The sequence below is a fragment of the Corvus kubaryi genome, unplaced genomic scaffold, assembly GCF_017639235.1.
Source record: "Corvus kubaryi isolate FWS band 111438036 unplaced genomic scaffold, C.kubaryi_AGA036_p1.0 37398, whole genome shotgun sequence".
Taxonomy (NCBI): Eukaryota; Metazoa; Chordata; class Aves; order Passeriformes; family Corvidae; genus Corvus; species Corvus kubaryi.
In genome coordinates this window covers 20086094-20099529 of record NW_024581137.1, presented here as the reverse complement: position 1 = coordinate 20099529, position 13436 = coordinate 20086094, and the positions used below count along the sequence as shown (strand labels likewise).

Below are 13436 nucleotides of genomic sequence, written 5' to 3'. Positions count from 1 at the left end.
GACAAACATTTTATGCTCTGCCATGGTCTTCGTGTATTTTAAGTAAGGAACCACTGTCTTAAGTTAACTTAGTTGCTCCTACACATCATCCTCAGGCATAGATAGCGGCTTCATCTTAGTTCAGGTCATCCACTAAAGTTTCTGCATCTGGAAGCAGCAAAAACAAATAGTTATCTCTCTGCACCGGTGCTGTTGGCATATTTGTACATGTATTTGTAAGACACTCCTGTAAAGCCAGTGATCATTTAGTCTTTGTTTACCTCCATCTCCTCCAGCAGCACTTCAGCATCCATGAGGAAGAAAATGCTTTCAGGGAATCATTTAGGTTGGAAAAGACCTTTAATATCATCGAATCCAGCCCTGCCAAGCCCACCACCAAACCATGTCCCTAAGTACCATATCTACACCATCATTTAAATACCTCCAGCAATGGTGACTCAAACACCTCCCTGGGCAGCCTCTTTCAATGCTTGACAATGCTTTCACTGCACAAATTATCTAATCTAACCTTCTCTGGCGCAACTTGAGGCTCTGTCCTCTTGTCCTGTCACTCCTTACCTGGCACGACCAGGTAAGAGCACGACCCCCACCGCACTACAACGCGCTGTCCGGGGGTTGTAGTTGGCGATAAGATCTTGCCTACTACTACACCGGAGTGTTCGTTTGAAGGTTTTTACGGATATTTTTTTACTCTTCCTTTGCGTGATTTAAACACGTGGCTTGGGCAGGAAATTATTTCACCGCATTTTCCGCGGTGCTGAGCTATTTACACGATCACGCTGGCCGCCCGCCTACCCCGGCGGCCGCGGGGCGGGGCCAGGCGGGAGGAAGCGCCGCTGGGCCGCGCGTACCCGCACACCTCTTTCTTTCCCCCCGCGCCTGCAGAGTGGTGCGGCCTCGCGCCGTCGGAACGGGAGAGGGAGGCAGAGCGAACCATCGCGGAGAGGGGGGGAAGCGCGGCCGGCGGAGGTACCGCTGAGGGCCGGGGCGCAGGGAAGCGGAGGTTTTTAGCACGGGCCGGCGGGAGACGCTGCCCCTAGCGGAGCGGGGTGGGCCGGGCCGGCAATGGCGGCGTGGGGCAGTGCCGTGGCGCTGGGGTTTGACTCTTGGTTTAAACTTTAAAAGTAGCCGTTGCCCTTGAAACTCCTGGGGGCGTCCGGTAGCTCTTGTTGACGGGGGGAAATTACCCTGCGCCTGGTTTTCCCGCACAGCAGGTATCGGGCGTTGTTGGGTCGGACAGGACGGCTCGGCACCGGGTGACGGCATTTCAGTAGAGGCTGCGTGGGGCTGCTGGACGATCTGCCTTACAGAGCTCTGCAGTCATATTGTATGTGTATATTGATATATGGGTGTATGCACACACATAAAATATGTTAATCTTATACGTTATTATATGTATGTGTAATAATATATATAAAATACGTTATCTTACATATATGTTATGCAATGCATATCATATATATCGTCTTTAAAACGTATATGTTATACATTATACTCTATGCATATGACTGCAGAGCTCTGTTTTATATTCTATATTATGTATAGACTAATATTAATTATATATTTATATATGTAACATACATTATATAATACTTAATATTACATATTACGTATAATATATCTTTTTATATACATATACACACACATACACTACATCTTTTCGTAGAGTCCAGGCTAAGTGGCTTAAAAAACTGAAATGGCAAATTTGGCTCAGAATTTAAAGTAGGCTTCTTTAAAAATACTTTTGTTATAATTAATTTTAATAATTACATAAAATATGTATAAAATATAATCTGTGATTACTTATTATTTTTATTCCCCATCCCAGGAAGTGTTCTTGGCCAGGCTGGATGTGGGTCTTTGCAGCCTGGTCTAGTGAAAGGTGTCCCTGCCCATGGCAGGGGTCATTGGAATGAGATGATCTTTAGGGTTCCTTTCAACCCAGGCCTTTCCATGGTTCCATGACATTTTTTAATAACGCTGCTGTGCACTTGTACTGCCACAGGTCTGAGTATTTTAGCAGGAGTGCATTAGCCCAGCAGCCCCTTATGGTCCTCATACAGCTCTGTATATTTTACCAAAGAGTTGGGGATGCCAAGTTGTCCTTTGTACGAGGCAAAAAGCAGGCAACCTGTTGAAGCCTGCGTTGTACATGTTGGAAGTGCTGTGCTGCAGCTTCTGCCCTGCTCCAGCATGTCAGATAGGTGCAATCAGACTGGCTCTGGACCTGGCAGTGGCCAAGGCAAGGAACTACAGCACAGTACAGCAGCATCACTGCTTGGCATGGTCCTCTCGTCCAACCTCAAGTACTTGTGCTCAGGAGAGGCCTTCTGCCATTACTTGCTGTGTCTTTTGTTATGCGGGGTCTGGTGGTGTTGCCTTCAACGGAGGTAGTGCTGTGGTAGGAGGTAGTGCTGTGGTAAATCTTGCTCAAGCTACTTGAGATACTGTCCCCTAACAGTGTGATAACCCAAGGCTGATAAAGGGTAGGTGGAGATGGAAAGATAAGGAGTCTTGTCCAAGTTGTGTAATTACATCGGTAGCAGAAACAAGACGAGTTTATTGACTTCTGTTTGAGGTTTCCAGACTGTTCTGTCTGATATGAAGGTTGAGATAACAGTATCCTCAACTTGGTAATGGTAGGACATACACTTTCAGGTGATCACACACTTTTTCCCTTAGAAGAATGAAGCTGTTAATGCTCATTGTTTCTACCTCCAGCCAACTGGCGGTTAAAGCTCCAGGGGAAATTTTGCAGCAAAACCAGAGAGTGCTTCACAGTCCACAGTGGTGCAAAGTCATATTCATCAGCAGCTTAATCTAGAAGAGCCCACTAAAGACATTGCTAAAGTGAATGTGTTTCTGTGCCATTATCTGCTGTAACTCATAGTATTCCTCATTACAGGCATGGAAACTATATCCCTTTCTTCAGGGTTGAAAATAGGCTGTTATGTATAAAGCAGGTTATTAATTTAATGTTCTTGGAATGTTTTCCACAATGGCTGCTTTATTGTTGTATTTGTCTTTCCCCACCCCCTCCACCCCACTCCAGTTACAGGAATGTGCTTGATTATTGCCACCATGTTCTCCCAGTGCTCACAGGATCTGTTAAAGATTGCAAATCTTCATCTCCGGAGTCTGAATTTAAATCTACATTTACAAAACCACAGAAGGGCTTTCAGCAAGTCGCTGCCTGCATGTCGAAGGAAAGTAGTTGTTACAGGTATTGGCTTAGTGTCCCCTCTTGGTGTGGGGACTCAGTTTGTGTGGAAGCACCTTCTGGAAGGAGGCAGTGGGATTACATCACTAGATGGGGAAGAATATGCAGGCATCCCGTGTAGAGTGGCTGCTTGTGTGCCAAGGGGAAGCAAGGAGGGTGAGTTCAGTGAAGAAGGCTTTGTGTCGAAGTCAGAGATCAAATCCATGAGTTCTGCCACTGTGATGGCCATCGGTGCAGCAGAGCTCGCAATGAAGGACTCCGGCTGGTCTCCCCAGTCTGAACAGGATCGCTTAACTGCTGGTGTGGCAATTGGGATGGGAATGGTTCCACTGGAAGAAATTTCTGACACAGCTGCCTTATTTAAAACAAAGGGTTACAATAAGGTCAGCCCATTTTTTGTCCCCAAGATTTTAGTCAATATGGCAGCAGGCCATGTCAGCATTAAATACCAACTGAAAGGGCCAAATCATGCTGTGTCAACTGCTTGTACCACAGGTGCACATGCAGTTGGAGACTCCTTTAGATTCATTGCTGCTGGTGATGCTGATGTCATGCTGGCTGGAGGGACTGAGGCTTGCATTAGTCCTTTGTCTTTGGCTGGATTTGCAAGAGCCCGGGCCCTCAGCACGAGTTTTAACTCGAGCCCTAAAGCAGCCTGCCGGCCGTTTGATTTGCAGAGGGAGGGGTTTGTAATGGGAGAGGGTGCTGCTGTGCTGGTCTTGGAAGAGTATGGACATGCCGTACAAAGAGGTGCTAGGATCTATGCAGAAGTTTTAGGTTATGGACTGTCCGGTGATGCTTGCCACATAACAGCACCTAACCCAGAGGGAGATGGTGCATTCAGGTAAGAACTCTATGTTGATTATAATGGCTACTTCATATGTTAGTTATAGTGGTTGTGTTTGTATCTGTCATTGTATACTTTTATAGAGAAAGGTGGTTCAATCTTGAATTAATATTCCAAAAGCTTGAAAATTTGAAAACTGAAAGAGCTTCTGGTAACATTGTGCCTCAATTCTCTTTTTTTAGTAGTAAGGTGAAGGCCATTTCTTGATAGAGTGACCCTTTTTCCATAGAGCTATGAAAACTTTCTCTATGTGAAAACACTTTGCCTTTGGTGCATACAGCTGTTCACATGAGTCTCGATGGAAACATCTTTTTAAGATGTTTGTGGTGAGATAGAATCTTTCCAGGTTCTCCTTCACCCTTTGTCCATCAAGAAGATAGACCCCCTTACAAAAGCTAGGAATTTTTGTTGCAAGGGATCTCAGGTGATGAAAGCTGTAGAGCACTCAGAGGATGTAGTTTGTTAGAATACTGAATACTTAATTTGGATGCAGCTAAGAGTGTTGGTGAAGGGGCATAGCAGAAATACACTTTAGTACTGTTTAGGGAGGTGGTAAAGCTTCATCACTGTTTATCTCATCAAAACCAGTTCACAGGTAGATGATACTCATCTAATCATTATTGACCTAATTAAATTGTGAGCTAAATTACATGTGTAAGTTGGTGAGCATTGTGTAGGCTGAGTACTATTGCCGGCACTGGAATCTTTACTAAAGATTTAGTTTGCCTTATTCTGAACGTATGTGAATATTTAATACCAAAATTCAATATAGCACTGCACAAGTAGATCAAACTTCTGCATGGTATTGTAAAGCTGTGTTTGCATCTTTATAAGGTTAACAGATTTTTCTAGAAGTGTAAATATACCATGTTTCCATCGATGCTCTTTGAGTCATATTTAATTGTTTTGCAGACTTAGGTGTGAGATGAGTAATCAGGAGTGTCTTATCTCATATTTTCAGACTTGTTTACCCTTGAGATGATATGGCAATACATTGTAATAGAATTTTTGTGTATTTTATGATTGCAGTAGCATATAAATTAAATTCACAGTAGGAAGAGTTGAAAGTTAATCTGGGTATCTCAGGAATGTTGAGCTTTCCCACCCTTGAGATGAGATAATACATTTTAATACTGTCTTCAAGCCAGTATTTTGTTCCTGCAGTGGTATATGGATTAAATCTGGAATATATGTGCTTATCTTACTTTTCTGTAGGAATTTTATTTGCCACATCAAAAAAAATCAGAGGAATATATTTTTTGTCATCTTCTAATAACTACTTCTGTTGGAGGCTAAATATGTGTGTTGGAATAAACCAGCAGGAAAGGAGAGGCAAAGCCAGACTCAGAAGTGTGGATATAAAGAGTGTCCTACACAAGTAATCTGGTATCTTCTTAAGTGAATATGTTCATTGCAGATAATGTATTTAACTAAATTAATGTATCTCATAGTTATCAGTAACCTCTTTATCTGAATATTGGCTCATTATCTAGTGACAGTGAGCATCAGTGGTCTCCACCCTAAGCTAAGCTGGATGCTTCTAAGGGTAGAAGGCCGTAGTAGAGACATTTAAATTTGTCCAGAAACCTGTACTATGCTTTTTTGAGCTTCCTTTTACTTCCTTATTTTTAATAAATTTCAAAAGAGTCAGTGGTCTTTTACTCATAGGTGCTATGTTAAGTTGTTATGTGCAAGGAGAGATGTCTGATTCGTCTTCTTCTTTGAGGGAAATCTATGAGAAAATCGCAATATGGAACTGTGTTGATCCTTCCATGGTTTTAATAAAAAAGCATGTTTTATAGATGCAGTCACAGTGCACAAGTCATCAGGAGTCAAATGAAACATACCATGTCAGGGTAAAAGAGTGTGACTTTCAGTAAATTTCATTATAAAATGAAATATAGGAATTTGTGCTATCTCCTTGACACTTTCTAGTCTCTGGAAAGCATGCAAAAGAAGCTCATGTGGAGAATGACTGCAGATGTTTTCTTTCATTTCTCAGTATTTTTGTTGGGGAGAGCATATCTAAATTTTTCTAATAATATCGGTAGTTATTTCTCTCTCAAACATTTTCAAATTTTACATTGAAAAGGGTGTTCGATACATTAATGTAGTCTGTAGAGATTGACTGTCATATCTTCTTTTCTTCTTTGTATTTTTCCTAGTTGTGGAATTTTTAAGAGCAAGTCTGATTTTTTAGTGGGCCTCACTTTTCTCTTCCTCTGGTACCTAATGTAGATGCTAATGTGCTTAGATGAGTTAGCCTCTTGTCATTTACGTCTCTGCTAGAGCAGATTTCCACACTTGATAAACATTTTAAAAACAACCTATACTTTTTCTTTTGGTTTGTACATTTGACAAAAATATATTGGGCAAATCAGCATTCTCTTGTCTTTCTTTCCTTAGGTGCATGTCTGCAGCAATAAAAGATTCTGGGATCAAACCTGAAGATGTAACATATGTCAATGCACATGCAACTTCTACACCTCTAGGAGATGCTGCTGAGAATCAAGCAATCAAGAGACTTTTTAAAGATCACTCACGTAATATTGCAGTTTCCTCAACAAAAGGAGCAACGGGACATCTCTTGGGGGCTGCAGGAGCTATTGAAGCAGCTTTTACTGCACTGTCTTGCTACCATGGAATTTTGCCACCTACTCTAAACTTACAGAAAACAGAGGCAGAGTTTGATCTCAATTATGTTCCATTGACAGCTCAGGAGTGGAAAACTGACAAACGACGTATAGCACTCACAAATTCATTTGGCTTTGGTGGCACTAATGCAACTCTGTGCTTTGCAAGTGTTTAACTTACGCTAAGAATGTTGTGAAAAAATGGCACCAATGATGGTTTTCTGTACTTCTATCCCTGGTGTGTACTGTAATCTTTTCTCAGCTTTGAGAGTTGCTCATTTGATACATAAGAACTTTATTCAGCCTAACATTTACACCAATAATTCTTTCAGAAAGAGGGAACTTCTTTTACTCATTTTAATAAAAATAAATAAAAGATCTGTTCTTTGTGTGATGAAGAAGCTTTTGTTCTTGACTAGAGCAGGAGACATGGTCAAACTATGTTAGAATAAATTTTTCTATGCATATGACAAAGAAATTGTTTGGAAGCGTTTATACAAAAGAGAGGCTGGCTAACAAGCTAGGACTCCACAGTTGATGAATTAACTGCATGGTGATATGTGGTTTATGACTGAGCTCCCCTTTGTTACCCACTCCATATAGAATTCTGCTTTTTTTCTCACGGTAAATTGTCTCAAATATCATAGGTTTATGTACATTCTTCCACACAGGTGATATTCAGGGGACAATAATATAGACATTCATGTCGGGCACTGGTTCATTTTCTTTTTGTCTTTATTCATTTCCATTTGTTGTGTTTCCTCATTAGCCATGGGGTTACAGTGAAGGATGCATACAGCATGACCTGTACATCTTCCATGTGGCACAGGGATAGAATTAGTAGGTCATGACCTGTTTTGCTCTGAAATTTTGTTCAAGCATAGTAAGGTAGATATTCAAGTATGGCACTGAAGATTTGAAAAATAGTTATACAGAAAGGAATAAGTATCTTGGGAAGTATGTGGTTTTTCTGCCAAAATGGAAAAGTAGAACTAGCAAAATTTGTTAAATAAGATCTCTTAGGAAAAAAAAATGTCTTCAAGAAATAAATCTGAGAGAACAGGAACACTATACCTAAAGCTAACATATTGATGAGGATGTAGTTTTGCAAAGAAAAAATAAAGGACTTAGTCTATTCCTTCTGGCACCAGAAGCATCTTAGCCAAATAGTGGCTTGATTGATAGTGCAAATGTGGGTGAAGTTTGATATTCCCATCGGTGGGTTAGTTCATTAAAAGACTTTTCACCAGTGTTCTTTTTGAAATTGTCAGTCTTTGCCTTTGACCTGTGTAAGTGGAGGGGAAGTAACTTGCTAGATTTAAAATAAATGACATTAAAAGTAGCTGCACTTGTAAGTAAATTTCATTCTGGAATGAGCTTACTAATGGGCTATCATGAGGCTGAGCTGTACCCTAAAACCTCATTATTTACACAAATGGTCGGAATGCTGATATTGAACAGCATAATTTTTGCATTTGCTGTCTTTACTGAATAGAAAGTTAAAAGAGGCTGATGTGAAAAATGCAGTTGGAGAATGATTAAGACTATTTCAGAAGCTGAGTTCATACAGAACAGTGCAGCCCAGAACAGATTAATGAATAATAAGCCTGAAAGTAAAATGATATATTACCAAAGGCAAAATGTGAAAGCATACAAGCAAGAGAGACTATGGGAGTTTGCTGTCAGGGAAAATACCGACAAATCTCTCACCTTATTTTAATTAACAGTGGCAGTACAATGAATGAGGATCTGGATTGAATACAATATAAAAGGCAGAATATAAAATCCAACAACACCCTCTGCAAATTATATGCAAAAAGAAATTGATTTAAAGAATTCAGACTCCAGGAGAGAGCTAGCAGGCGGGCGGTGAATGTGGAGGCAATCATCCAGCAAGCTTCTTCGGGAGATGGTATTTTTTCAGGTAGTTGTGATTCCGGGCAGAATAAGGGAAGACTTGATAGTGTTGCATTATTGTGGACTGGAAGTACAGTCTAACTAAACTCACCCAGTCTTGTTACATAGCTGCAGACCTGTAATTAATACTGTGACAGAGGTGCCTCCTTTTCCCTCTTGACAGCAGAGATCATGGCCCAGGAGTATTGGGTGCAAGCTGTAGTGTGCCAACCATGAAAAGATAGATGATACTGTCACAGAGAAAAATAAATCTGAAATTGAAATGATTAAAAGATATTTCTCCTCTCTTCAGCCCACTGCAATTTAATCATCTGGTGCAGGTATCCTTTAAACCATGAAAGCCTTGTGACAAGAATTATTTTATGTGTTTTGATTATGGATGATTTTAAGACACCTAGATGCAGTAGTAGTGTACCCTGTAGGGAATCCAGCTTTTTAAAAAAATTAATAGAGCCCAAGTTTAACCCCTGTCATGTTTATAAAGTTTTCACTTTTATGTACTTTCTTGGAATCATCTCTTTTTATCACATACCCCACTCAGCTGATCAGGGACTACTTACTGCTAATTACTGCTTTAATATGGTAGCTGCAAATATAAAAGGAAAGTAGATCTGTGTTGCTAAACTACTAAGTGGGCAAATTGACCGATGTATTAAAACAATGCTTTCCCTTAAAATGCTATTTTCATCTTCAATAATCGAGAGAGGTAAGCATCCACAGTCCGGATTTTAAAAGCTTCATATTTAGACTTACAAGTCCGGAGTTACTTACCATCTGATAAGCAAAACTTGGAGATGCTGGTAGAGTGTTTATTTCGAAGCCTACTTCTCAAGTGGTGCAACACACTTGTGAGAGCCAAATGCTCCAGGCAGGATCAGAGAGTGGCTGAGGCTGGAAGGCACTTCTGGAGATTGCCTAGTCCAGCCCCACTTCTCCAAGCAGGGCCAGCTAGAGCAGGTTGCTCAAGGCCATGTCTTGCTGGGTTTTGAGTATCTCTTGGGATGGAGACTCCACAGCCTCTCTAGGCAACCTGTGCCACTGCTTGGTCACTCTCACTGTAAGAAGTTTCTCACATTTAAATAGAATTTCCCGTATTTAAATTTGTACCCATTGCCTCTTATCCTTTCAGTGGACACTACTGAGAAGAGTCTGGCTCCCTCTTCTTCATTCCCTCCTCAGGTATTCATACATGTTGATAAGACCTCACAGGAACCTGTCTCATCTAGGCTGAAAAGTCCTGGCTCCCTCATCCTCTCCTTCCATGTCAGATGCCCCAGGTCCTCTATCATCTTTGTGACTCTTCACTGGACTTACTCCAGTATGAACATTTCTCATGTACTGGGGAGCCCAGGACTGAACCCAGCTCTGCAGATATGTCTCTGATGTGTGGGGGAAGGATCATCTCCTATGAGCTTCTGCTGTTGCTGCGCTTCCTGATGGAGCCCACGATGCTTTTGGTCTTCCTTGCTGCAAAGGCATCTGGTCCATCAGGACCACTGGGTCTTCTTCTGCCAACCTACTTTCCAGCTGGTTAAAATATTGTTTAGATTTGAAGAAAAGATTTTAACTAAATCTAATGTTTTTAGAAATAAATGCATTTGAAACAAAAATTAGAATTATGGTAACTTACCTGAACTCATTTACTTAAAGGAACCTAATAAAAACGTGTTATAAAAAAATGTAAACAGCATATGCTTGCTGAAATCTTACAGAGGTCAAGCCACTGGTTGGCGTTAATTACTGTCTGTCCCAGAAGCAGTTCTTTTAAATTATGAACCTCATTTCATTTCAGACTTCTGTAGCTTGTTCTGCAAGTGTAGAGAGAAATATTCCTCATGTTAGTTTACTGCAGATCGCTTTAGTTCAGCGTGAAGAAGTTTTTTACTTTGGTATACAGCGTATTTTTGGTTAATGAAAGAATTCATAGAATAATGTCTTGCTAGTTCCTAAATTATTTCAAATTAAATCCAGTTAAATCTTGAAAGAAACCCTGAGCAAAATCTTTTATTTTCAGTAAAAATGGGATTCACAGTTTTCAAATATGATAATAGAAATCAACAATAGGTATACACTAAGCTATAGTTTTTCCAAGGCATCTATGGCATCCTTTCGAACAAAAAGTTAACTAACACAAAAATTATCTTTAGATGCAAGTCAGCATGATTTCCTGCTTACCAGCTGATGATAGTTTGCCTTTCTCTAGCATGGACACTCTGAATATACTCTGTATCATATTTCATGATTTCTCAAGACACGAGTGGGAAATGCGTACAACAAAACCTTGGGTTTGAGGACCAGCTTTGTCCCATCACCCTTCCCACCATGCCTTACAGCCAGAGCCATCCATGCTAGGGATCTGTGCCAAGTCCCTTGGTGCTGTCAGAGGGTTTGGGGTGGCATCTTTGTGAGGCCAGCCTTTTGAGTTTTGTGACCAGATGGGGCATGAGAAAACAGTTGGTACAAAAGCATCCAGGGGGTTCACTCTCAATTCTGTGACCTAATTTGTCTTTCCTTTTGTGTTTTAATGACTTCAAAAGCAGACTTTAAGGACAGGGGAATGGTGGAGTATGTTTGTTGAAATAAAGAGGAAAGTCTCTGTGATAAGAAACATGAGAAGCTCTATTGATTTTAAAACGTGGTTGGAATGTTCTAGAAGGTGGATTTTCGCAAAGCAAAGCAGGGCAGCATCTCAGAGGTGAAGGGCTTTTCAGGTAGAGTGGAAAACAACTGCTATAAATTTGCAAAAGGATTAATTTTGCTATCTGTTGTTTAACATATGCTTTTTTATTTAGTAAAGCTTTACAGTGATTGTTGATGTCAGAAAAAAAATTAAATGTATGTATATTTTCAGCTATATGCGGTCTTCTATTAGAGTATAATTGGGAGAGGAGGCATTTGAGTTTTTGAGGACTATGTGGAGCATTGCTACCTTGGACAATTTCTGAGAAAAGGTTTCTAAATACTCTTTTTTCCCCCCACACTGTAGGATTTAGACTGGCAAATGTTCCTCCTATTCTGAAGCAGAAAGTAGATGTAGCTGTATCAGAGAATGAAAAGAATGTATAATGAATTGATGACTTTTTCTCTCCCCCCTTTCTTCTTCCATCTTCACTCTCTTACATCCTTTCCTAATTTATGTAAATAATACATAACCACTAGCTTTTGCTTTCTGAAAAAGGAAAAAACCAACTTTGGCTATATTTTTTCAGTTTGAATCATGGAGGTAAGTATCATCTTAAAGCAATAAACATCCCAAATGTTGAATTAATTCCATTCTTTGGAATGTATAAACCTTGGTTTATAGAAGTGCATGTTTCGAAGAGAAGCACAGTGTTTCAAATTCAGCAGATACAGTGGACTATACTGCAGAATGGAAATTATTAGTGCTTTTAAGGGCATGTAAAAATCCTAATCTCTCTGAATTTCCCTGATTGTCTTTGAGCAATGTCTTGTGAAAATACACCAGCTTCTTCTGTAGCAGTAAAAATGGACAAACGTCTTTGCATGGTACTTGAAATACCTAGAGTACATCCTTTTTCTGTCAGAGGCTCTCTGTGCAGCTTAATTGATAAATATTCTTAACTTCCTTCATTTTCAATTATGCAGATCACATTTCACCTGTAACAAAATGCCATTTGATCTTTAAGTAGCACTGTGAGTTTGGGAAAGTCTCACAGGGCTTCTGCTGATCATCTGGACACAGTCAAACTTCGCTATCTCTCATGATGTGGGGAGAGTAACTACCCTCAAGATTTGGATTCTGTAGCAATGTTGGCCCATACTCACTAGCTAGCTTTCACAACACAGGAAATTGAAGCTAGAATTAACATTTATCACAGCTAAGACCATAGTGAAAATATTTCTTCCATCTGGATATTTCCAGCAATATCATATAGGCTTTTAAGTTTAACCATCTTAGATTTGTAATAGTAATTCTGTATCTATCATAGTTTTAGGAATATATTTTTAGTTCCTTTTATTTTTTTTACTTTTTACTTTTTAATATGGGCTCCTGTTTGTTTTCTAAAACGAGCAACAGTAATGAAAAAACTAGGATGAAGGCAGTTTTATAACCTAAGCAAAATGTGAAATAGTTTCTACTTAGGCAGTAGACACCACTCCAAATTTTGTAACAATGATGATTAATTTTAACTTGGTAGAAGGCCAATTTCCTACCTGCAGTTATTGAACTGTAGAGAAATATGCCAATATCAATTGCTTGTAGCCAGTACCTCTGTGTAGGAGGCACAATAATTTTAGTATGACAGCTAATATACAGGTATATCAAACTGGTAGCTATTGCAGCCCAAGGTCTCTGACAAAATATAATAGGAATGAAGTGAAATAAAATAGCAATAAAAAGGATTGAAAAAAAACCTATGCTCATGAGGAGCAGAAGAAATGCAAATGAGGAACTATAATTGAAAAAGAGAGAAATATTTTTTAATGTGGGTCTTGTAGTTCTCCTAGAGTGCTATTAAGCAAATCAGATGCTGAATAGCTGGACATCCATGTGATAGTTAATATAATTTTGTAGTTTCCTCTTTTTGTCACTGTCAAGATTTTGGTGTTAAATGTTATTGGTCTGAGCAGCGGTCAGTTGTTCCATGCCTAATGGACTGTTTCCTGGAGTTCAGAATGCCATCAAGCAGTCTCTGGGCTGAAACAAGAAATAAAATGTATTCTAGGAATTCATTTAAGAGTCAATTTTCATGGTGTTTTGAGTTTGATGGAAGAGGGAAGGAAGGAAGGAAGGAAGGAAGGAAGGAAGGAAGGAAGGAAGGAAGGAAGGAAGGAAGGAAGGAAGGAAGGAAGGAAG

The 13436-nt window shown here is 39.9% G+C and overlaps 1 protein-coding gene across 5 annotated transcripts; it reads left to right on the top strand.

The window, feature by feature from the left end:
- The first annotated feature begins 801 nt into the window (after positions 1 to 801).
- On the top strand, positions 802 to 7080 carry OXSM (3-oxoacyl-ACP synthase, mitochondrial). 5 transcript variants are annotated; one of them, XM_042043065.1, is made up of 3 exons: positions 802 to 969; positions 3059 to 4064; positions 6474 to 7080. In XM_042043065.1, the coding sequence occupies exons 2-3, from the start codon at positions 3061 to 3063 to the stop codon at positions 6874 to 6876; spliced, it is 1407 nt and encodes a 468-aa protein (XP_041898999.1). In that variant the 5' UTR covers positions 802 to 969; positions 3059 to 3060; the 3' UTR covers positions 6877 to 7080. The 5 variants fall into 5 exon arrangements, with proteins under 5 accessions (XP_041898999.1, XP_041898996.1, XP_041898998.1 ...); XM_042043062.1 differs by having other exon boundaries at positions 3053 to 4064; XM_042043064.1 differs by lacking the exon at positions 802 to 969 and adding an exon at positions 983 to 1214.
- The last annotated feature ends 6356 nt before the right edge of the window (positions 7081 to 13436 follow it).

What these genes read in the sequence shown, in the direction of transcription:
- OXSM (XM_042043065.1), top strand. Translation starts at nt 3,061, where the DNA reads ATGTGCTTGATTATTGCCACCATGTTCTCCCAGTGCTCACAGGATCTG. An exon ending in GAGGGAGATGGTGCATTCAG is followed by an intron (nt 4,065 to 6,473) that starts GTAAGAACTCTA and finishes TTCTTTCCTTAG; the next exon opens with GTGCATGTCTGCAGCAATAA.